At 36.4% G+C, this 26,591-nt stretch overlaps 1 protein-coding gene across 2 annotated transcripts in view; it reads left to right on the forward strand.

The window, feature by feature from the left end:
- Positions 1-23,926, forward strand: part of drosha (drosha ribonuclease III) — a 41,947-nt gene extending 18,021 nt beyond the window's left edge. For both annotated transcript variants that reach the window (XM_051914874.1, XM_051914873.1), the window contains 17 exons: positions 1,362-1,469; positions 2,145-2,283; positions 2,368-2,428; positions 2,618-2,677; positions 2,840-2,939; positions 4,170-4,272; positions 7,433-7,503; positions 7,864-7,908; positions 9,997-10,154; positions 13,694-13,799; positions 15,548-15,689; positions 15,996-16,078; positions 18,549-18,652; positions 20,030-20,122; positions 22,014-22,060; positions 22,439-22,596; positions 22,956-23,926. In XM_051914874.1, coding sequence (XP_051770834.1) covers positions 1,362-1,469; positions 2,145-2,283; positions 2,368-2,428; positions 2,618-2,677; positions 2,840-2,939; positions 4,170-4,272; positions 7,433-7,503; positions 7,864-7,908; positions 9,997-10,154; positions 13,694-13,799; positions 15,548-15,689; positions 15,996-16,078; positions 18,549-18,652; positions 20,030-20,122; positions 22,014-22,060; positions 22,439-22,554 — 1,536 coding nt within the window. In that variant the 3' untranslated portion in view covers positions 22,555-22,596; positions 22,956-23,926. The remainder of the gene's footprint in view (positions 1-1,361; positions 1,470-2,144; positions 2,284-2,367; positions 2,429-2,617; positions 2,678-2,839; positions 2,940-4,169; positions 4,273-7,432; positions 7,504-7,863; positions 7,909-9,996; positions 10,155-13,693; positions 13,800-15,547; positions 15,690-15,995; positions 16,079-18,548; positions 18,653-20,029; positions 20,123-22,013; positions 22,061-22,438; positions 22,597-22,955) is intronic.
- The last annotated feature ends 2,665 nt before the right edge of the window (positions 23,927-26,591 follow it).

A 26,591-nucleotide genomic window follows, 5' to 3' on the forward strand; every position in this document is an offset into this window, starting at 1 on the left:
CAACAAAAGCAAAATAAAGATATAAAGACACTTGTTTGCTGGCTAGCCCACAAAATCTGTCGTCTCTGTTTCTTTCTCCTCGTTGGTGACTTTATCAGTCAGCTCAATCAATCAGCCACTCTCAAATCACGAACAGGTGCGTCCACCTAAGAGAGGGACAAAACAGAAAAAAACAAGACATAGACCAAGCCACTGAAATAATGATCTGGATGTGCAATTTCTGTATTACCAAATATTTGTGTCCATTAATATTTTTTTTTATTCTGTTTTATTGCAGATATTTCATTTTTTCTTAATCATGACTTTAAATGCGCAATTAACAAATTATGAGACACTATCAAACAATGATTGTTAATTCCATGTCAATCATATAATTTAATCATCTATAAGCCTATTTAACGATTGATTCAAGATTAATTATTGTAAGAAAAGGCCAAGAGAAGTCTGATCTGGCCTAGCTACCGTGTTGCGCAAGTAATGATCAATGATCCACACTTGACTCCGTCTAAGCAGATGGCTTAGCAACTTAGACAGTATAACGACAGACACTGAAGGACTCACTCTGTGATCAAATGGTCCATTGGCCCATTTGAATAAGTCCGATGACACCGTACTGTACAACCTCTGCTGCACGCAGGTGTGCTGTGTCGTGCACAGACAGACAGTAGCCTAATGATGACCCCTTTCGTGGTCTTCCCAATATTATGAAAAATACCATTGTATTTGAAAGATAGAATTTGAAGGAAACAGTAAAATGTTTTGTCAGTGATGTGCTGAGTCAGACAGTTATTTACACTGCAAAAAGTAAGGCCTATGTGTTCTCATTAAAAGATGGAGATTAGCTCTTCTCTGTGTATATAAATGTATTTCATACAATTTTGATTTATCTATTCTAAAACAAGGCACGGATACTGAATGATTTTTAGCAATGTAATGTGGTGGCACATAGTCTGTATTTCATTTTTTCCTAATGTCTTGTACAGTTAAACATGGTATCATGTGTTATGCATAGTAAAACTAGATGTTGCAAGCTCCATATATGGTTATTTTGGGGAAGAGATGGGGTGGAGATGCATTCATGCACAATCCTCCGCTGACTGGGTTTTATAAAGGGAATTTTTTGCAGGTTCTGGCATACTAGCTGTTGTACGCACACTTTTAGGATAAAATCTACGGAAAGCTTTATACATGAAGCCCCAGGTTTGTAATTTCATGAAGCACAATAAATGTATTTATATTCTATAAAGCACAGGATGCTGCTTGAGGAATCCACACATATGCTACCTTCAGTTCTGCAAAACACTTTTCTCACACATGCTGTTGTCTTAAGAGTGTTCAGAGGGTTTTGTTTTTTTTTGCAGCATGCCATGATGCTGCCAGTTCTCACCCACCACATCCGCTACCACCAGTGCCTGATGCATTTGGACAAGCTGATCGGTTACATGTTCAAGGAACGATGCCTGCTGCAGGTGAGAGAAAGAGTAAAGAATATCCTGGAATATTGTGTTTTTAGCATATCCAGGAAAATGTCTTCATAGTTCTTGGGCATTATATCCTCCTACAAAATAGTATAGAGGGGAAGACCAATTAAAATTTAAACAACTCATCCATTTAGGGTACGTTTACCCGACAATGGTAAACGTTTACTAAAAACTGAAAATAAAAAGTTAAAAATCCAAAAAATAAGTTGACTGTTAAAAAGACCACCCAAACATCAGTTAACAAATAAAACATACATAAAATATTACAGTTGTTACTGCATTCTTAGTTATTTTGAAATAAATGTAAAAAATGCTTAAATACTAACTTGATGAGAAATATAGTTTTAATAAATATAACATTACATTATCAATGTAAATATACAAAATAGTACTATATTGGTTGTTTTCTTGATAGAGTCTTTTTCTGTAGTCTATCAAAAACTTACCCTAAGTCTTTGATCCTGCAGAACAGTTTTCAGTTCTGCATGCATTGTTGGGTGTTTAGCTCAATATAACTACAACTATGTGTTAGCATGTAGCCTTGCTTAATTAATGGTCATAAAATGTCTTTATAGCATACTGTGTTCAACAGCCAGTGCTGTGATTCACATCATGTATTGTAATTCTCACTTTGTTTTTCTTTTGCTTTCCTTTCATGCTTAGTTGGCAATGACTCACCCCAGTCATCATCTTAATTTTGGGATGAATCCTGACCATGCTCGCAACTCTCTGTCCAACTGTGGAATACGCCAGCCCAAATATGGAGACCGGAAAGTGCATCATATGTATATGAGGAAAAAAGGTTTGCAAATCTCTCTGTTCATGTATGTCAGAGCATTTTTGAAAAAGTCCTACTCTGCTGACAGTTCTGTCTTTTTTCCACTAGGAATTAACACCTTAATCAACATTATGTCACGGTTGGGCCAGGATGACCCATCACCCTCCAGGTTTGCTTTTTTGTTGTTGTTGTTGTTTTTGTTTTTTGTGAAAGTAATTTGTTTGTTGTAACATTTAGTGTTCATTTATGATAAAAAAAATATATAATTTTTACATTTTGTAATGGCAGTATAACTATTATAACAACTCAACCAAGCAAATAGGTGGATTTTGTAAAGGTGCGATCCCTGTGTTAACAGAATCAATCATAATGAGCGCTTGGAGTTTCTTGGTGATGCAGTTGTTGAGTTCCTGACCAGGTGAGATCTCTGACCTTTCACTATCGCTATAAATCTGTTGCTACTGAAAGCATGTCTTTTGAAGTTTATCTTATGATTTCAGAGCTGTTGCACAGATTGCAATTACAGTCTATTGCTCTCAAGCTTTCATTTGTCTTACAATCATTTGTCTTTCTTTTCCAGTGTGCATCTCTACTACCTGTTCCCAAGTCTGGAGGAGGGAGGACTCGCCACATATCGCACAGCAATCGTTCAGAATCAGCATCTTGCTATGCTTGCTAAGGTGACTGTTTACTAGATGTTTAAAGCTGTGCTTTTGGAAAGAAAGGGTAATAAAGGTCCGGATATACTTCATTTTCCACGTTCCTCTCAATCTCATGCACAGTTGAACACGCGATCCTTTCAGAGTATACTCCTTTGGCCGTGAGCACAGAAAGCTCAAAAAAATCTCTGTAAGCGCTCGGTGAAGAGCATCAAAGATGTCTATTTACAACATGTTTTTGAAGCATTGATCATTGTAGCCAATCACAGACCTATCTGTTGAGCACGTGAACACAATGGCCAATCAGAGGTGTTTAAGAATCCGCTCAACAGCACTCAAAATGCTAGGGGGAAATGCTGGTATTTTTTAATTTTTATTATTTAATTTTTAAATTTCAGTTCCGAAGTTGGTACTTTTGACAACACAAGCCCAAAAAAGTGCATAAAAGTCATAAAAGTAATCCATACGGCTCCAGGGGGTTAATAAAGACCTTCTGAAGCAAATCGATGCGTTTTTGTAAGAAAAATATCCATATTTATAACATTATAAACTAAAATAACTGGGTTCCAGTAATGGCTGTACGCGAGTCTAATTCTGGTTGAAGAGTGACCTGATTTGTATAACATTTTATTCCCAAAAATATAAATGTATATAGAAATATAATGTATATTTTTCTGAGTTTTGACAGTATATTCGATTAAAATAACTATTAACAGATGTCTGTACTATACAATGAATATAATGCTTGAAAAAATAATGTAAAGTAATTCTGTATGAGTGAATATTTTATGGGTGAGGCCTTGGATGTAGTGAATGTCTGATACTAAAAATATTAGTAGTACTAAACATTTTCTAAATAAATGTAAACAATGACAATATTACTGTATTTGTAATCCTGTATTCTTACATTGCAGTTTCAGTAAAATGCCGCACATTAAAATAGTCTTTGGTGTTAATTGATTTGTATGAGCTACAATACCTAGCTACAATATTCCGGCATTTTTTTGGCAAAATAATTGCATACATAGTCAGAATGTAACATACATCTTAACAGTTGGATTTCAAAACCATTTATCAGAACTTAAATATGGTCTGAAATATCTACAGAGAAGTCTGGGAATTTGAGTTTGGAAAAGTATGGTATTTTGAAACAAACACGTCCGTCCCACATCAGAAGGCACACAGTGACTGTTTTTATCACATGATTTCATATTTGTTTATTTAATCTTTATTATTGTGTTGGATTCCCAGAAATTGGAGTTGGATCGGTTCATGTTATATGCTCACGGCCCTGACCTGTGCAGAGAATCAGACCTCCGACACGCCATGGCAAACTGTTTTGAAGCCCTGATAGGTTAGTGCTTTGATGTCTGTCTGTGTTTCATACTGTTGCTCTTGACCTGAAGTCTCTGAAAGTACTTGATGTGTTTGTTAAAAAGAGTTAAGTGCATTAAGCAACAAAAAAAGAAAGCTAGTTACGCATGTAACTGTGGTTCTGTGAGTTCCAGATAGCCTCCAGAGGCAGTGCAAAGCACTAGTGCAGTGGTTTTCAATTCTGGACCTGGCGACCCACCGCTCTGCATATTTTGTTTGTCTCTCTTATCTGATACAGGCCATGTTCATACTACAAGCTTTAGTGCTCAATTCTGATTTATTGCTCAAATCCGTTTTTTATTTATTTATTTTGGTTTGGCTGTTCACATTTTTTAAATGTGGCCAATTTCAGATTCGAGTCTGAACAGGTCATGATACTGAACTGACCCGGATGCACAAAAGAAAAATAACAAAGACGGCGCACAGCACAGAATTATACTGAAGTAAATGGAGGTTACTTAAATCAACATTTATGCATTCATTTATAAGGTGTTGTGAAGCCAGCGAATTTGTGTGCAGGCGATAAGGAGGATGCAGATGAGGAGAAAGAGAGCAAAGTTTTTCTCATAGTTTTTCCTCACGGTTTTTGTTTGTATAGAGCTGTCACTGTAATATTTATTAGTATTACAGCTCACCGTCCCTCCACTGACTAACTTCGCTATCATCTTCCGTATTCACAGAGTGACCAAAGAACTACCGGTATGTAAAATCTGTGCAGAATTGTGACGAATGTTGATCTAGAGTGAAGTAAAAGTCACGTGAATTCTGATATATATGACTGTTCAGACTGAGGTCACATTACAAAACATCAGACCTGTATCTGATTTAGGACCGCATATGGAAGTGGCCCAAATCAGAATCGAAAAGTTCAGATTCTATGTGGTTTGTGCTGTTCACACTGTTATGGAAAAAAAAACAGATCTGAGTCTATATGAGCAAAAAAAAAATTTGTGGCCCCAGATTTGGGCCGCTTTTGCCTGCAGTCTGAATGTAGCCTTAGTTAAGTTTATGGAGCTCTTACCTAATAACCTGATATTCTGAATCGGGTGTGAAGAGAGACATACATAATGTGCAGAGTGGTGGGTCTCCAGAACCATGATTGAAAACCACTTCACTAGTGGATAATTGAAGTGCCAGCTAGATAGGTCGAGAAAATATAACAACATCATCACACAGACCAAGCCACATGCTTCAGTGTTTTTAGACACTTCTTGTAAATGTTGTAGGGAATATCATGAGGCCTGAAGGATGAGTTTCTCAGTGTCTGATGGATATGCAGGTTGTCACAGTGGTTTTGAGGGTTGTGTGTGGTAACAGCTCAGAGGTGTCTTGGTAGTATCACTGATATGCTTTTTGATGTATCAGTGGGTCTTCAGGAACTCCTCCACCTCCTCCCTTGCCAAAAAGTGATTTGTTACACCTGTAGAGGCCTAGGATGGATTGACTGATTATAACAAAGCCTACATATTTCCACTAAAGCCTGATGAGAACTTCAAATATAATATTGTCCTATTAGTAGTAGCAGACCTATCTTCTAAAATATGATTAATTATTCATTACAGCAAATGTAATATTAATTTAAGCATAAAAGTTTTAATAACCCTTTACAGTAAGGTTATATTTAACATTAATTTATGCATTGATTAACATATACACCTTGTAATGTTAAAGTCCCCCTGTATTCCATAATTTTTTTCCCTTAAATTTCATCTTTGATCACCCAAATTACATAAATGTTTTTTCCTGTGAAAAAAATTCTTAATGCCTTAAAATAGCTTGAATATAACTCTACATCCTTGCCTCATTTAATATACATGGATCTATGAATATGATAATTAGCCCCACCTCCACTCACTCGCACGAGCTCAGACGAGATCCACTCAACTTACTGAGGTAAATGCTGCACAATGGTATTGCTTTTTACAACCTCGGACACATAACGGTAATATGATTAGCATTTTGCTTGACTACGATATCAAACAGCTAATAATGTGTTGCTAATGTTACAAAAACCATGTTCACATTCACGAGTCAGAAAACTGCCTTCTAACTATCAGTATCCTTAGAAACGCTTTGAACATCGGTGGAGAAAGGCATATAGTTCATCATAACATCGTAATATGCGTTGACGTGATTGGTTACAAGGTAGTTTGTGACATCAGAAACACCAGCGATTTCAAACCATGGGTTTGAGACTGTCTTTGGTTTACTGCAGTTTTAAAGAGAAAATACTCAGCAATGGTGTTGACTTATGAATTTGCACATGGTTTGTCTGAAAGCATGTTAAAACACCAGATAGACATATGAACAATTAAAAACTTGATTTTCACCACAGGGGGACATGATGCATTAAGTTAACAACACTTCTTGGTTCAATTTGTATTTACACATTATATATACACAGAACTCCTGTGGAAGTTTGGATGAGTGAGAGAGAGTTTTAATTTATCTTTATTCATCTGTTTGAAGATAGTAAGGTCATTTCCAGAGCAAATGAATATTCACCTTTCATAGAATTTAAAAAAAGCTTTTAGATCTATACTTTTATGTTTTTGAAAGAAGACAGTTTTATGTTCATCAAGACTATATTTGTTTGGTCAGAAATAGTCGATTTAAAATTTTTGTAAAATAATAATTCAATTTAAAATCTTTTTTAAATGTTATTTATTCCTGTGATGGCAAAGCTCCATTACTCCAGTCTTTAGTGTCACATGATCCTTCAGAAATCATTGTAATGACAGATCTAAAACATTCTAAAATCGTATAAAATCAAATCTTATTTGGTACGCATTTTATTATTTATTTATTTATTTATTTTTTACAGTTGAAAATGGTTCTGCTACTTAATGAAGGGTGAAAACTATGATAGTGTCTTTTTTGAACAAAGTTTGAAGAACATAATTTATTTGAAATAGAGACACTTATGATGTTAAGATTTCTATCACTTTAATCAATTTAATATGTCCTTGCTAAATAAATCTACAATTTCTTTAAAAAAAAAATCATAGTGATCCAACACTTTTGAATGGTTGTGTATTTGTTTAATTTGTTTGAGTAAACCTGAACTCTTTTTGATCTTAAGTTTGATTTGCTTTGTGTAATTCAGTATTCTTTCTGTTTTCTTCCTTTTTTCTTTTTAGGGGCCGTTTACCTAGAAGGTGGTTTAGAGGAAGCCAAGCAACTGTTTGGGAGACTGCTGTTCAACAGTGAGGTGAGTTTTTATGTGTGCGCGTGTGTGTGCGTGCGCGTGTGTGTGCGTGCGCGTGTGTGTGCGTGCGTGTGTGTGTGCGTGCGTGTGTGTGTGTCTGTGTGTTTGTAGGACTAAACTTGGTTTGTGTTAAAAAAATATTAGTAAACCTGATGAATTTATTACAGTGAGCCTGTTAGACAAATGGTGTTGTCCCTAGCATCGCATACATTACCACAAAAAAAGTCCATGAGTCAATCTTTATTCCAGCATGTGATAAATGTTTTATCATAGATGTCTGAATTGTCCCTTATATACTCAGATTCTTCTCAAGTGGACTTTGTCATCTTTTATTCAGTTAATTTCCTCTCTGTTTGTCTTCAGGACCTGAGGGATGTTTGGCTCAACTACCCACCTCATCCTTTACAGGTGTGAGCAGACTTGATTTTGAATGTTTGTCATGCACCAGTGTAAGACAGACACATACATACACATTCATCAGACACTTAGGTAAATATCTAGAAGAATAATAAAGTGCAGTAAATTCTAAAACTAATTGTGCTACAAACCAGGGTGTTTATGTTTAAGATAATAAATAAGACCATGATAACAAATAACACTTTGCAATATCAAGCAGCATAATGCATTCTTGTTTGTACAGATAAAATAACTGGAAGTGGCTGACACCAGAAGCCTCACACATTCAAGTTCAAAATGGCTGTGCCTGCTCTTACATTAAAAATAATGTATATATACATTATTATATTCTCTCTCTCTCTCATATATATATATATATATATATATATATATATATATATATATATATGAGAGAGAGAGAGAGAATATAATAATGTATATATACATTATTATGGAGAATATAATAATGTATATATATACATTATTTTTAATGTTATTTATTTATTTATATATATATATATATATATATATATATATATATATATATATATATATATATATATATAATTGCCAAAAGTATTTTGAATTTTCCTCACTACTAAATATTCCACGGTCAACTGTTAGTGGTATTATAACAAAGTGGTAGCAATTGGGAACAACAGCAACTCAGCCACGAAGTGGTAGGCCACGAAAAAAATCAGAGCGGGGTCAGCGCATGCTGAGGCGCAGAGAAGTCGCCAACTTTCTGCAGAGTCAATAGCTACAGACCTCCAAACTTCGTGTGGCCTTCAGATTAGCTCAAGAACAGTGCGTAGAGAGCTTCATGGAATGGGTTTCCATGGCCAAGTGCAATGCAAAGCGTCGGATGCAGTACGTCTGGACGCCACAGGACTCTAGAGCAGTAGAGACGTGTTCTCTGGAGTGACGAATCACGGCAATCCGATGGACAAGTCTGGGTTTGGCGGTTGCCAGGAGAATGGTACTTGCCTGACTGCATTGTGCCAAGTGTAAAGTTTGGTGGAGGGGCGGGATTATGATGTGGGGTTGTTTTTCAGGGTTGGGCTTGGCCTCTTAGTTCCAGTGAAAGGAACTCTTAATGCTTCAGCATACCAAGACATTTTGGATAATTTCATGCTCCCAACTTTGTGGGAACAGTTTGGGGATGGCCCCTTCCTGTTCCAACATGACTGCGCACCAGTGCACAAAGCAATGTCCATAAAGACATGGATGAGCGAGTTTGGTCTGGAGGAACTTGACTAGCCTGCATAGAGTCCTGACCTCAACCCGATAGAACAACTTTGGGATGAATTATAGCGGAGACTGCGAGCCAGGGGTTCTCGTCCAACATCACTGCCTGACCTCACAAATGCGCTTCTAGAAGAATGGTCAAAAATTCCTATAAACACACACACACACACACATATACATACATACATACATACACACACACACACACACACACACACATATATATATAATATTATTATTATTATTATTATTATTATTATTATTAAAATATTTGCTAATGTTCATTGGTCCAGGGCAATTTAAAGGGACAGTTTACCCAAAAATCAATTTTCTCATTTGCTCTAAACTCATAAGTCTTTTGTTCATCTTTGGAACACAAATGAAGATTTTTAATGTTCTCTCATCATGTTTGTCAATCCATTGAAAATCCATGCAGGCAGAATTTTCAAGCTTCAAAGAGTACATGAAGACATCATACAAGGAATCCATGTGAATTGAGCAGTGTAATCCAAATCTTCAGAGGAGACACAAATGGAAGCTCAAACATATGTGCTTGACGCACAGGGAAATAACGGGGTGCTTGAAATAAAAATGCCTAATTCATATGGATTTTATCTATGAACATTTTAAAACTTGAAAATGTTGTTTGCCTAGACTTTTAATGGATTTTTAATGGAAAAAAGAGCAAATATTAAAAAATATTAGATAAATGAAAGTCTTTGAAAGACATTAAGACAATTTTACTTTTTAGGTGAACTGTTGCTTTATTATAAGTTTTAATTTAAACTACTGACATTATTTGGTGCATGAAAGCACACAAGATCACACATGCATGTTCTGCTGTATGTTTAGGTGCAGGAGCCACTGACAGACAGGCAGTTGATCGAGTCATCTCCAGTTCTACAGAAACTCACTAATTTTGAAGACGCCATTGGAGTGCTGTTCACTCACGTCCGTCTCCTCGCACGGGCCTTCACTCTGCGAACAGTTGGCTTCAACCACCTCACCCTGTAAGTGCTTCAGTGACTTTGTAATGATACAACGTATATAATCTACACACACCGGCCACTTTATTAGGTACACCTTACTAGTACCAGGTTGGACCCTCTTTTGCCTTCAGAACTACCTTAATTGTTCGTGGCATAGATTCAACAAGGTGCTGGAAACATTCCTCAGAGATTTTGGTCCATATTGACATAACATCACGCAGTTGCTGCAGATTTGTCGGCTCCACATCCATGACGCAAATCTCCTGCTCTACCACATCCCAAAGGCAAAGGTGGCTGTTGAGGCCATTTAAGTATAGTGAACTCATTGTCATGTTCAAGAACCCAGTTTGAGATGATTTGAGCTTTGTGACATGGCGCATTATCTTGCTGGAAGTATCCATCAGAAGATGGTACACTGTGGTCATAAAGGAATGGACATAGTCAGCAATAATACTCATGTAGGCTGTGGTGTTTAAACAATTCTCAGTTGGTACTAAGGGGCCCAAAGTGTGCCAAGAAATATCCCACATAACATTACACCACCAGCAGCAGCCTGAACTACTGATACAAGGCAGGATGGATCCATGCTCTCATATTGTTTATGCTAAATTCTGCCCCTACCATCTGAATGTCACAGCAGAAATCGTGACTCATCAGACCAGACAATGTTTTTCCAATCTTCTATTTTCCCATTTTGGTGAGCCCGTGCAAACCGTAGCCTCAGTTTCCTGTTCTTAGCTGACAGGAGTGGCACCCGGTGTGTTCTTCTGCTTCAAGGTTCGATGTGTTGTGCGTTCAGAAATGCTCTTCTGCATACCTCAGTTGTAACGAGTGGTCATTTGATTTTCTGTTGCCTTTCCATCAGCTCGATTCAGTCTGGCCATTCTCTTCCTATTTCTGGCATCAACAAGGCATTTTTGCATTAAATCACCTTTCTTCCCCATTTTGATGCTCAGTTTGAAGTTCTGCAGATTATCTTGACCATGTCTACATGCCTAAATGCATTGAGTTGCTGCCATGTGATTGGCTGATTAGATATTTGCATTAACGAGCAGTTGAACAGGTATCTTATAAAGTGGCCAGTGAGTGTATATTATAATGTAAAATATATGTTGTGCACATTGTCCTAAATTCATCACATAATTCCAACACATGCTTCCTTTGTGAAAAGTGTGTGTTCTTCTGCATGTAATACAGTTGACCTGCAACTATTAGCTTGGTTAGAATATCTCTCCAGCTCTCTAAACCCTGTAAAGCCTAACATATGAAATAATGGTATGAGGGGAAAAAAAATAAAAAAAATAAATAATAATCAATGAGATCATTATAACATTATTACAGACTACTCGCATAAAATGCAAATATCAGTTGTCACTCCAATTGGACTTTTCACACTTAGTTAACCCTGGGTAAACGAATCCTGGGTTATCTTGATTCACGTAGCACACTGCTCATAGTTTACCCGGGGTAAACAATTAATCCTGGGTATCATAAGCTGATGTTTCACACTGTACATTCCTAAACCCAGGTTAATGTTCTTATTTGCATATTTGCTGTGTCAGTGTCAATGATTGGGCACGTTTCCGTCACCATTTAACTAGCTGATGGTTGCTAAGAATCTAGCAGTAACGTTCCAACATCGTGTCTTTCGCATTGCTTAAATTTGGCACTGCAATGCGGGATTAACACTGCAGAAGCAGTGCTAACCCCGCTTCTGAATTACGAGTATGAAACATGTCTTTATCCGGGGGTTAAAAGCGCGGTTTAGAATGTACAAATAAATTAGAGATGTCCTCCTAAAGTATCATATTTAATGCTTACAGTACATTTTAACATGATTTATCTAAAAAAAAAAATGAGGTATGATAATATATGTTGATGTATTATCCATATCAACATAATAAATAAAACTTAAAGGGTTAGTTCACCCAAAAATGAAAATACTGTCATCATTTACTTAACCTCATGTCGTTCCAAACCCATAAGACTTTTGTTCATCTTCGAAACACAAAGATCTTTTTAATGAAATCTGAGAGATTTCAGTCCCTACATAGACGGCTACGCAACTACCACTTTGACATTTCAAAAAGTTCATAAAGGGATCGTAAAACTAATCCATATGAATTGAGTGGTTTAGTCCAAATTTTCTGAAGAGACACAATTGCTTTATATGCTGAACAGATTTAATTTAGGCTTTTATTCACATTTAGGCTATTGTTTCAGTCAAGTGTATACCTTGAAATATTAGTAACAATATTAAAGTTAATCTTATATTTACTTTACAAAAATCAAAAAAGAAAAAAAGATCTGTACCAGAATCTAAAGGGGGACGTCTTTAGAATTATACTAAAAGGCCTTTTATTTGCTAAATAAGTATAAACTATTAATCAGACGACAGAAGGCATGTGGTAGATTGTCTACAACAGGTTTTTTTCAGCAAAGTTTTGATCATGTTGATAATTTAGAGGCCTAAGAAATGTGTGTATCAAATATACAGTAGGATTTATAGGGTTTAAAGGGGGGGTTAGTTATGATTTCACTTTAACTTTAGTTAGTGGGTAACGTTGCTGTTAGAGCATAAACAACATCTGCAAAGTTCAATGCAAAGGGAGATATTTTCTTTTAAAGAATTTGCTGTTTAAGGACTACAACAAACGGCTGGTAGGGACTTCACTAACCTTAAAATTTTCATAAACCCTGCCCCCGAGATCACACAAAGAGGGCGAGGTCATGTTGGGCTGCTTTAGAGAAGAGGAAGAGTTGTTGTAGTAAAGTGTTGTTACCATGCCATAATTTTACGACGGACTGCTTCACAAATGAGGGTCAGTTCAACGCTGGATTTGCACAAAAGATTAACATGACCGCACATGCTAGTCGATGAGTTGAATCAACTCCACAGAAACTACATAAATGTATCCACTACCCATTCAGAAACATCCATTTGCAATCTAAAAGTTGTAACGTCTTCCTGAGTGTCTCTCAGTGTCCGAATCCGGTTTGAACAATGTAAGGCTGAACACTGTTACTAACAATAGTCATTTTAGAGATTCTCCAGCTTTGTTGTTGTTGAGCAACCGAAGCATGAGCTGTTAAAGCTCCGCCCTCTTCTGGAAAAAGGGCTGGGAGCAGCAGCTCATTTGCATTTAAAGGGACACACACAGAAACGGCATGTTTTTGCTTACACCCAAATAGGGGCAAATTTGACAAGCTATAATAAATGATCTGTGGGGTATTTTGGGCTGAAACTTAACAGACACATTCTGGGGACACAAGAGACTAATATTACATTTTGTAAAAGGGCCATTTAATAATTAAGTAGCTGAGACCAAGTCTTAACATTTTATAAACCTTTATAAATCACACTTACTCTTAAGTCTAGGAATAAAAATAAAATTTTCATTTTTGAGACTACAATTTTACTCTGAGCGGCTTTATACATACAGCCCCTGAAGGGTTTACTAATGTGATCAGGCCCGACTGAGACTCTAAAAAAGATAGTTTTTTCAGTAATCTTATCATTAGTGAACTATCGAATAGAGCTTCAATATATCTGTCTGCAGAGGCCACAACCAGAGGATGGAGTTCCTGGGAGATTCTATTATGCAGCTGGTGGCAACTGAATATCTGTTCATCCACTTCCCAGACCATCATGAAGGACATTTGACAGTGAGTATATCCATCATCTGGTCTTCATTTTATCCCAACATTGGTTTCTAATTTATTTCCATCTTCTCTTAAAGGTGAGGTTAGTGATATTTCAAAAACGCTGTTGGACATTGTTGATATCTGAAATAAATCCAAACCAACACACCTCCCTCTTCATTGCTCCGCCTCCAAAACTCACCCTTCAATCCTAACCTCACCCTCCAAGTCTCAAACCCCACTCGCCGAGTGCACTAACAACGACGCTAAACACCACATTCATTCAGTGCTGTAAAGCTGTCCTAATATTAACGTGGGTCCTACAGTGGGGATCGAAAGTTTGGGCACCCCAGGTAAAAATTTGTATTAAAAAGTTTGGTGCCCAAACTTTTGCAGATGCCATTTTTTTTGTTTTCTGTTATTTTGAAAGTGTAAATGATGGAAATAAAATCTAACATTTTTTGACATATTATAAGAATGTCTAATTTGTAATTTGATGCCTTTTGGAGATTTTTCCATCTTTTCTTGGCTTCTTTATGCACATTAATACAAATTTTTACCTGGGGTGCCCAAACTTTCGATCCCCACTGTAAATATCTTGCCCAGTCATAACCCTTCATTCCACTGATTTTCTTCTGAGCTTTTCTCTTTTGTTTTGTTTCATCTCTCTTTCTGCAATCTTTCTTCAAATCTCCCTCTTGCTTGTTCTCTCTCCTTGGCCATCATACGCCCCCTAATGCTAATTGGGTACACGTTTGATGTTGTTTGCTGGTGTGTCGGTCCCACTAACTTCCAAACAGCGTTTCTGAAATATCACTTACCCCACCTTTTAATATGAAACAGTGTTCACTACAGTGATCTTTTATAAAACACCAATTTATTCAGGAATGAAACAAGGTTTTAAACCAGGAAATTATTTGAACTTTGTACACGACCTTACGAGGCTCATCACACAAGCAACATGCTGCAGGTACAACATCATAGCTGATGTTAGAGGAAAAGGTGATGGGGATCTACATTTATCTACCATAGTTTTTAAATTGTAAATATATGAATCCTGTGCCAACAAACTCCCTGGTCTCCTCTACTCTATAGTACAAAAAAATCCAGCCACTTCAGTCACACTGCCCCACTGAATGTGATTTCAGTTGTGGGGACAACCCAACCCCTAGTGAAATTTCAACAATACAAATACCAACCATGCCGTCTTCTGCTTTGGCACTGTAGGTTTTTGAGAAATGATATTTGGAAATGATATTAACTGACTGACACACACACACACACACACACACACACACACACACACACACACACACACACACACACACACACACACACACACACACACACACACACACACACACAGAGACAGAGAGACCGACAGACAGACAGACCACAGACACACACACACACACACACACACACACACACACACACACACACACACACACACACACCCCCACCCCTTAACAGACTAATCAAGGTCTTCAGGTCTGCTCTTACAGGCTGATGAATTTAAACAAGGTTGGAGCTAAACTCGGAAGGAGATGGACCTTGAGGGCCAGAGTTGAGATCCTCTGATTTATAGTTTAGTCTAGTTTAGTTTAGTTTTACGTTGATGATAATAAATAATTTTAAAAAAATATATAAAAAATATATATATTATGTTTCTTTATGAAATAAATTAGACAAATGAGGGAATGCTATAATCAAGATGATGGGAACTTTTTAGTCAGTAGAAGTGTAAAGTGTGTTTATGTGTGTGGTTGTAGCTCCTGCGCAGCTCATTGGTGAATAACCGGACTCAGGCAAAGGTTGCAGAGGAATTGGGCATGCAGGAATATGCCATCACCAATGACAAGACCAAACGGCCTGTTGCCCTGCGGACCAAGACTTTAGCCGATCTACTGGAGTGTAAGTGTGACGACACTAAAATCAAAGCTCCCTTGCAATTATCTGCATTTAACTTTAACAAAAATTGTGAACTTTTCCTATAAATAATATAATTATCAGAGGAACTAATAGTTTAAATTACAAGTTAAATAATTACTAATCCGAGAGGTCCTATAGAATGTGTCGTTATTTATTTAATAAATTATTTTGTGCAGCACTGTTATTTTTAGTATTCCTAATATACTCAGTAATTTTATATCCATCTAAAATTCTTATTGCTTATTGTCTGTATCGCTAAGTCCTCTCTCTCTTTTCCCCCCTTCCCAGCATTCATTGCAGCTCTTTACATAGATAAAGACCTGGAGTTTGTGCACACATTTATGAATGTTTGCTTCTTCCCACGACTCAAGGTATGGCAAACTTAATTGGAGATCAACTGAGAATGTCTGAACTTCATCAGTTATTATAAGCGATGCTTTTTATTTGACTTAGTCACAATAAAAAGATCTGTGCGATATACTCATGTGTAGGGGTGTAACGATTCACTCGTTTTATTGATGCATCGATCACAAATCTCGATTATGCATCGATCTTGAAAAATTGATTTTTGCATTGTGAATCATTTGTCTTGGTCAATAATAAATTTAAAATGCTAAGAATCTAATAAATAGCAATTAGATAGTGATTCAATGCTTTCAGATATATAAGCATTAAATTATTACATGTCAAATTATTTGAGATGATGTGCTTTGCTTGAAGCTTTGAAGCTTTACTTGTAAGTATGAAGATATATTTCTATAGCTTGGACTGATTTTAAATTGTAATTTAAAATCACTGTTCCATTGAATGATGATTGAAATTCAACTTAATGCCATTAAACAATGTACGAAGCAAACTGTTTGCTGAAATAACCACATTAACAACAACAGTGAACTAAAAGCGTGGTTTATCTGTCATTCAGATACGCATGAATGTTGCGTTCGTTACTATCCACGTTTTTCCTATGCCCCATGATACTTTAAGCGAATTAATGAAGTAACTTCCGTTAAACTGTATGCAATCAGCGAAAGGTTCTCTCTATAAAGGCAATAAGCATTTTCAAAAACTGGGTACAATGAGACATTCTACTCACCCTTCAACCATCTAACATTTAAAGGAAATGTAAAAGTCTAAAATCATTAACGAATTACAACAGACCATGAATAACCCCAAGAGCTCGATTATTTCCGCAGCAATATTACAACATTTTAAATATCACTGTAGTAATATATGTCTGTATTATGTAACATATGTTGCCTTAATCAAAAATATTCATTAACTAGAACATTGAGTGATACCATTTCAAAAGGAATACCATCATTTTGACAGACAATAAATATTAAATTTTACTGCTTTAGAAAAATTCCAGTAACGCTGTTTATAGGGATTAGAAGTCAAAAGAGGAGACAATTAAATATTAACGCATCCATCTGAAAACAAACCTAGAAAGAGAAGTGAAGATTTGGGGAGAAAAACAAGAGATTCTTAATGCATTCCATTGAATTATTAATGGGATATATCATCCATTAAATAGAGAGAGCAGACCACAAATGCAAAGTATATGTTTTTTTTTTCATACGGTTACAGTGGAATACAAAGGGAAAAAAGAAAATAATCTGGTGGAAAAGAATGCAGCAACTGAAAAGAGCTCTTGCCACAGATATTCTTGTTATACAGTACCATGTCACATTAAAATGCCAAATGTTACGTTATTCTCCTGACGTCTGAAAATAGAACATGAAGGAAATTTTACAGCTCATTCAGTCAAACTGACAGATAAGGATTATTTGTAGTGCAACCTTATGAATTGAAATGATTTGTTTCAGTATTTTTGAGTGGAACTTGCCCAAACCGGAAGTGCCCCCCATAATCTAAAACTCACTTGGCTCGTTGGAAAAAGGTGGATAGCAGCAGTAGACACCTGGTGCATTTTCTTTCAGAAACATCATTCGCTGGAAGAAAGGAAAAGTCAACAAATGTAGCTGTTTTTTCTTTTTTCTTTTTTTTAATAAAAATAAGATAAAGAACCTCACATCATGCAGAGGCGTGTTATAAAAATGTTTGGTATAAATTAAAGCAATAAGCCCCAAGAAGCCATGGTTTACAGTGAATTTAGAACAGCTAAGGGACGTTGTTATGCATGACATGGAGCAGTGCTTATTGCTTTTATAAAACAGTTATTCCACATACCTGGCAAGGTTTCATAAAATAAATACACAGACATAAAAATGTAATGCTATTGATAAAATATTCTTGTTCTGCCAAGCAATTTAGTTTTTCAGAAGCAGAATGGTTGCCATGCAACACACTGACGCTGCAACACACAGAGGCAGTGGCACAGTAATACTGATGTAATGCAGTCACAGGTGTATGTTTGTAGAGTTGTTTACTGTGCTTCGAACGCAGCTCAACCAATTATAATTAAGAACCGGAACAATCCGTTTTATTAATACTTTAGTTAACTCTACAATAAGTAAATCCACTTCACCAGCTAATTATTCTTCGACAGGCTACACATCACAGGTGTCATCACTGGTGATTGAAATCTCAGTGCATTATTCTTAAAGTTATCATGAACATTGTAATGTTTGAAGCGGATGTCATAACAAATGTCAGTAGACCGGGAAGATTTTAAAACGAGCAGTTCACTCATAAATCCATAAGATCTTACCTTCATGGTGTGGAAATATAAACCAGAAGAACCGACATTAAAACTACACAATAGTTAACTAACAATACTTTTTTAACAATACTAAAACAGCTACTGTATCTTGTGATTGTATATAAAAATGTTTAATTTTTCAATGTACTACTGTTTGACCATTTTAATTATTGTTTCAGGAGTTCATCTTGAACCAGGACTGGAATGATCCAAAATCGCAGCTGCAGCAGTGCTGTTTAACCTTGCGGACAGAGGGCAAAGAGCCAGACATTCCTCTATACAAGTAAGAAGCTTCTGTCCATAAACATCCTTTGATTCACCTCTTCATCCCTTTCCACCTTTGATTATCTGTTTTAAGAGATTTAGTGTGAGCCCAAACAGTATTTGGACACTTAAAGGAATACACATGTGGCCTTTGAGAATGCACAGGAAAACGGGTCCTGCTCTTTCACACGACGTGCTGCTGCACAGGAATTGACATGATCTTAGTTGCACATTCAGTCTATATGTACACTGTGCCATGCGAATGTATTCAAATCCCTTCATTTTCACATTTTGTTGCAGCCTTATGCTCTTTTTTTCCCCCCCCCCACATCAGTCTACACTCTATACCCTAAAATGACAAAGCAAAAACCTGATTTGTGATGACTTTGCAAATTTATTAGAAAGGAGGAAACTGAATCAGTATTCAAGCCCTTTGCTACACTTCAGAGCAATCCAAGCCATGAGGTCAAAGGAACTGCCTACAAAGTTCAGAGACAGCATTATGTAGAGACACAGATCTGGGAAAGGCTATATTTGAGGCCTCAATTCCAATCGTCATGTCTGAAGGAAACCAGGCACAGCTCATCACATTCACACTACCATCCCAGAGCTGAAAAATGGTAGTGGTAGAACTATTCTGTGGGGGTGTTTTTCAATGGCAGGAACTGGTCACAGTAGAAAATGCTCCAACCTTGATCAAACTCACCTGCCTGTAACTTTCTAGTAATCCTGAAGACCTTGATTAGCTTGTTCAGGTGTGTTTGATTAGGGTTAGAGGAAACCTCCAAAGTGGATCTCGAACTCCTGTTATACTGTATGTATGTGTGGATAAAGACATATACTTGCATATCCAACTTTATATATAGAGTTGTTTGGTAATATAGTTTACATTTCGCTTTTGTGAAAAGTTGTTCCATTGTTTTCATTACTTTTTAAGTCAGCATTTGAAGAGACATCCATCCTGCAACAATCAAGTTTAGATTCAGTTATATAGAAAAATATCTGCTGAACTACATTAAACTAAAATGACTGTATTACCGTACAGTCGTTTCCCAGATCACATGTCCCCCACATTATATATGAAACATATTATCATCTATAGGCCTAATTAAAGATTGATCTGGCTGAATCATTACCAAAAATGGCCAACAGCAGTCTGATCTGGCCAGCTACTGAGTGTTGAGCTGAAGTACGGTATGTACATTGGCTCTTCAACAGTGGAGGGGTGATACTTTTTCTCTAGCTTTAATATATGTTGTCATATGTTTACTTATATTTAGTGCTGTAAGGTCAGTGGACCGTCCTATCCTCACTTTTTCTATTCTGATACAATAGTACTTTAATGTGGCCACAAGTCCACTGGATCATCTGTGATGCTCTTCATTTTGATTTACAGAACACTTCAGACAGTTGGACCATCTCATGCCAGGACCTACACAGTGGCAGTGTATTTTAAAGGTGAACGTATTGGCTGTGGAAAAGGACCAAGGTACTAATACACGTAGATATTTACCCTCATTGCTACATCCTTAAATATCCCCGCAATAAATGTCTGACACTGTGATAAAAACCAAGTTGGCAGTCAAAATTAAAACTGTTGGATGATAGATATTCTTCATTCTTTCTCACAAACTTCAAAAGATAATATGAATTACAGTATGTACACTGTTTTCTACATTTTTTAATTGCAGTGTTCAGTGTTTATTATAAGGGGGTATAATCTTTTGATATGTATCGATACTGAAATATCTGAAACGATTCCAATACTCCTTGCTGCAGTATCGATACACCAATACCAGCTGTGCTTTCTTTGTCTCCTCTCCAAAAGCGAGTTGAGACGCACCTGCCTCCTCATCTCATTCACTCCGACTAAATAGTGTTGGTGTGACTGGGTCTGAATTTCTGCGTGGGATTGCGTGTAATTCTACTCATTCCCGCAGATTTCGTGCTCACATCCGAAGCATATAATAAAGCCACCTCTCACATACAAACGCCAAAATGAGATCTTTTTTGTGGATTATTAATGGTAAAATACTCTAAAAAATAATGTCACAATGCCCATCTTGGTGAGTATTGACGTGTAAACAGTCGTAAACAGTTCAAGAAGAATGTGTAACAGTAACACCTGTTTCACACATACTCCGTTTGCAGTGCGTATGTGGTGCGTTGCAGCACGTGATACTTTACTTTAACCATAGACTGTAGGGCTTTCATATATCCCGAGTTTGCAGTGCGCAGCTGATCCGTGGCTGTATATCACAAACATATTTACTTATTTTTATTTCAAATCCAAAAGTTGTTATGGCTTGTCAGCGTTGCGATTCTCTTTGTACATAAGCTACACTCTTTCATAGATGTCACGTTTAAGCGCTCTACATTTAAACAACATTTTATTAAATTCATTATTTTATATTTATATAAGTGGCAAAACATTTAAACATGGCACTTGTCTCTTCGTGGAACTTCGTTCTTTATGACCTGCAGGATTTCTTGTATAAAGATATAAAAGCGAAAGAAAAGGCGAAATTCTGCTGTTTTCGTCTATTGTAAGTTTTAATTTAAAATGTTTGTGATTTTAAAATGTGCACAAACTCACAAATCAAGAGTTTTCACAGCACTGTATGAGCAAGTTGGTTTTTTTTTTTTTTTTTTTTTTTTTGATGACACAACGACTTACGCCCGTGTCACACTGGACGTGTAAGCAGCACATATCTTTTTGGCACACATATTAACAAATTAGAGCATTCACACTGCACGGCGAGGTGACATGGCAGTGTGTAGCAGGAGAAGAGCAGAAGCAGCGGTGCGCTGAATTAATGCCACAGTGCATTGTTCTTGTTCAAAAGACAAGACATGAAAAATAACAAAATTCACCAAGTGTGGTGTTCCGTATTCTGTGTTCCAGACAGACTGTCAGTTTGTGCATGTGTGGTGGGGATTTTTCATTCACTCAGCCGATTCATTCAGAAATGAAACAGCACTGTGTTTTGCTTGGAGTCACAATGGTTGATCCTGGTTTGGCTGCGTATGAAACGGTTTTTTGTTGACTGAGCAAAAATACACAAGTATCTGGCAATATTGTGTAAAATATAAGTTACTCAGTATGAGTTAATTGTTGTTAGTAAAGTGTAATATCAATCCAGTATTCTTCCAAAAATAATGAACTACAAACTCATTTGAGGGAAATGCATTCAAATGTTTGGCCTCCCTTAAATTTTAATTTGTAATATCTGGCCATCAAAAAAAAAAGTGGATAAAGATCCCTACGGTTGGTTCTTTGGGTCATTAAATCCATGCTGGATTTAATCCTTTCAGTAGAATGATAAAGATCAATTGTTTGAGCTGCTGAACATTTATAACTTTCCATTTTATCCCAACAGCATTCAACAAGCCGAGATGGGTGCAGCCATGGATGCCCTGGAGAAATGTGAGTGATTTTGTGAAAAGCTCCAAGAACATTGTCATTCTCTATTAATAATCACAGCTATTAATCATTCCTACATGAAAGTGTTTCTTCTAAAATCATTTCCAGTTTTGTGAAAAATACCACAGTGTCTTTAAACTTCCAAATGGCACCTGTTTGATGGGGGACAATGGATGTTACTTTTCCCATTTAATTTGGTGCTGCTAGTGGTGCAGAAATTACACTTCAGGTTTAACTGCACTGCTGCAAACACGTTATGGAAATAATGTTACAGTATAGATTTTTGGTTTGGTGAAGCAAACATTACAGTCCTAAAGGCTATGAAAATCTTGGTTTTCTATTTTACATGGGTTTTTTTTTTTTCCCTCTTGTCTTCTGCAGATAACTTTCCTCAGATGGCACATCAGAAACGCTTCATCGAAAGAAAGTACCGGCAAGAACTGAAGGAGATGAGACGAGAGCGAGAGCGTCAGGAGAGAGATAGTGATGAAGGGTAGAACAGCAGAAAGTGAAGGGAAAAAAGCAGGATGTTATAGGAAGTGAGTTGCACAACAGCAGGCTTAATGCAGCAACTATCGGTCTTGGTGTTTTGTTGTTGTTGTTCTATGTATAAATCTGTTTTGTTTGTTAATCCTATTCATACTGTTGATATGTTTTAAAAAGAGAAAAAAAAATGTGAAATAAACCAAACCATCTAAATGTTTGATTGTTGTGTCCATACTGAAGCCTATAATTTTTGCCAAATCAACTTAAATAATTAATGTGGTTCGGATAACATAATTTTTGAATTTCTGTTGATTTAAACCAATCACCTTCATTGTATTAACTTCATAATTTTTTAATTTCAATGAACTCCAACCAGGTAACTGTTTTTTTTTTTTTTGTTTGTTTTTTGCAGTGAATGTTAATCATAAATCAAAGGTGAAGATTGACTGGACTACCAGAGCACATCATTTGGTCAAAAAATCTTTTGTAGTTTAACATGAAAAACTGATCATAATCTAGAACAGCATTTTAAACAATATTTTGTCCATTTGGGATTTTTTGGATTTTGGAAAAGTGGCTGTTACATACCAGCATGGAGACAGGTGAATGAAGGGGAAGGAGTCATTCCAGATTTTCTCTTTGTTCCATGTTTTTTGTTTTTTTTTCCTTCCAGATCTTCTGGTATTTACTCTGTCACTTCCACATCCTTTTTTATGAAGTTGTCTATGTACATTGTTTACACTTAACCACATAAATGTGTCTCAACAAAGTGGACATAAATTAAATTATACTGTTTCTACACTGTATGCAGAAATTTGACCATGACTCAAGGGAATTAAATTCATGTTGGTCTATTGTTGGCAATGAAAGATGATCATGCTCCTAAAAATCTCTGATACCCCATATTTTTTATACATTGGAAAATATGCAAATTCAACCATATTGGAATTTTGAAAATATGTTGAATTTTAAATCAACATGGCAAAATTTATGACCAAAAAGTACCCAACCTGTGATGCCCACGTCAGAGAGGGTGAAATCTTGAGTTAAAAGTAAAACTGATTCAGTAGAATGAGGACAGATTTGAGCCTGCCTACTTCATTAAAAGCTCATAAAGCATAAAACTTGTCACTGAAACACCAAATGGATAACTCTAAAATGGCAACAATCAATGAATCTTACCTTAGAGGTTTATTTTCTCTTACTGTGCAAATGTCATTTTTATACCAATAAAAGCTAATGGTATTTATTAACAATATTATCATTAAGGATTAATTGATTTTTGTTCTTTATTTCGATGTATAGCTGAAGAATGAAGTGTTGTAACAACAGTGATGATAGAACAGTGACAAATTCTCATTAAAAAAAAAACAAAAAAAACAAGCATCTTTTCCTTTTTTTTTTTTTCTTCCCCTCTCCAATGCCTCAACACCTCATGGAGTACTAATTCATTTTAATATTAAAGTGATGTATAGCATCATTACAAACTATAACGTGATCTAACAATGAACAATTGGTATTTTATTACAATAATATTAACCAAGATGAAGGAATATATATTCATTGAATGTATATTCTAGAATGTAGGATAATACAATGCATATGTAAGTGGTAATGTATATAATCTTGTTGTAAAGGGTTACCAGCCACAAAATCATAATCCCCATCATAAAGTTTGTTTTTTGTTTTGTTTTGTTTTTTGGTCTTTCGAAGGTGTGAGTTCATTAATGACATTTGCTCTGATAAATAAGATCTTCTATAAACATGGGTACATGGAACTGCACACCTCAAACCATGTTTATCCACACTGAAAATCTGAGCCAAAGCTCAAACTCACGTACTAAAATATAGTTCCTCTGCGAGTAACCTGCAGTTACCGTATACCTTTAAATTTCACAGAGCCCGTTTATTCTCTAGTTTCTAGAAAATCTGTAGTGGTGCAGTGGAAAGCAGTATTAGACATGAGGCTTGTGCTGCACAGACCCCTTAAGGAGTGTGCAGTAGGTTTGTGCCCTTGTTCTTCTGCTGGCTGAGGTCTGTCCTCTGTTCTTCAATGTATGTAGGTTAATATTTTTAGCAGTGCCCTATTTCTGATGGTTGCTTTATTCTAGTTGCTTTCTGTGATTAGACGAAACTGATAAAAATGACCCTGGCTAAAATTGCCACCACAAGAAACCGCGAGAACTTCTCTTACCAGTGGATGGAGTATATTCGAGTCTTGACACTGGGGTGCAGACTGAAATATTAAATGTTTCATTATTTATTTATTTTTTCAATTTGACAGCCATAGCATGTCATAATCATTTTCACATATTTACACTATACCTGATTACATAATATTTGATTATGATAAATATTAATATAATAAAGATTTATTATAGTAAATATTTCTGTTTTATTCTGAATGTCTTTCATCTGTTTGGTTTTTGGTATTATTAGAGGTGCTTTTCCATTGTGTTTAGGTCTGTTTCATTCCACTGTAAGTGCCCTGTGAAGCGGACTTCACATTGTATTACAACATTTTAAATAAAATTCCAATCCGAAGGAAGTGTACGTTTCAGTTTGAAGGGCACTTCAAAGGAAGTGGAAAGAGGAATTTATCCACCAGTCATTGTGCATCACCCCAATACTGCAAGATGTTTCACTATATGAAAGGCAATGAAAATGAGTTAAGAATCCAGCATTTTTGAGTTTAATTAGTCCCAGGTGTAGTTTGTATACAGTTGTTTGTGGAAATAAAGTGTGTGAAATTTGGCAGCTGCAATGCTATCATGATTATGGTTAACATAACTTGGCTGCATGATTCTGAATGTTTACTGTGAATTCTTCACTCAAGCCCTACAAAACATACACTATATTGCCAAAAGTATTGGGACACCCCTCCAAATCATTAAATTCAGGTGTTCCAATCACTTCCATGGCCAAAGGTGTATAAAATCAAGCACCTAGGCATGCAGACTGCTTCTTCAAACATTTGTGAAAGAATGGGTCGCTCTCAGGAGCTCAGTGAATTCAAGCGTGGTACCGTGATAGGTTGCCACCTGTGCAATAAGTCCATTCGTGAAATTTCCTCACTACTAAATATTCCACGGTCAACTGTTAGTGGTAACATAACAAAGTGGAAGCAACTGGGAACAACAGCAGCTCAGCCACGAAGTGGTAGGCCACGTAAAATCAAGCCTTACATCACCAAGTGCAATGCAAAGCATCGGATGCAGTGGTGTAAAGCACGCCGCCACTGGACTCTAGAGCAGTCGCAACGTGTTCTCTAGAGTGACGAATCACGCTTCTCTGTCTGGCAATCCGATGGACGAGTCTGGGTTTGGTGGTTGCCAGGAGAACGGTACTTGCCTGACTGCATTGTGCCAAGTGTAAAGTTTGGTGGAGGGGGGATTATGGTGTGGGGTTGTTTTTCAGGGGTTGGGCTTGGCCCCTTAGTTCCAGTGAAAGGAACTCTTAAAGGATTAGTATACTTTCAAATAAAAACAAATTTATTTATAGAAATAAATTTATAGAAATAAATTTGACATTGACATTGGACATGCCATTAACTAAGTGCTTTTATTTATAATGAACTTTCTCATTCTACATAAGATTCATCTATTCATCTGTATAAATGAGGCAGGGTTAAATGTCCTGAGCTCACAGTGTGGGTATCCTTTGGTGACCCAGAGAGGATTTACAAGAGTGCATCTGTCAATAGATACTGTGCGAAGTGTTTCCAGGGATTTCAGAATCAATCTATCTTTTGCACATTTCTTACTGTGAGTGAGATATACTGGGAAATGTCTCAGAGAAATTAAATCTTTGGTTCATTTGAACAGAAGCAGGATTTTTCCCACAATGCAAGTGTCTCCAAGTGAAATAAAGTTCTCTTTATTTCTTCTTTTCTTTCTTTTCAATTTGAACTTTTTTGGAACTTTTGTAGCACTTCATGTTACTGCCTATATATATATATATATATATATATATATATATATATATGGCGTTATAATGTGGCCATAATATTTGTCTTTTTCTGCTTTAAGTAACGTAACATAAGTATAGT

Source organism: Ctenopharyngodon idella, chromosome 12 (genome assembly GCF_019924925.1).
Source record: "Ctenopharyngodon idella isolate HZGC_01 chromosome 12, HZGC01, whole genome shotgun sequence".
Classification (NCBI taxonomy): domain Eukaryota; kingdom Metazoa; phylum Chordata; class Actinopteri; order Cypriniformes; family Xenocyprididae; genus Ctenopharyngodon; species Ctenopharyngodon idella.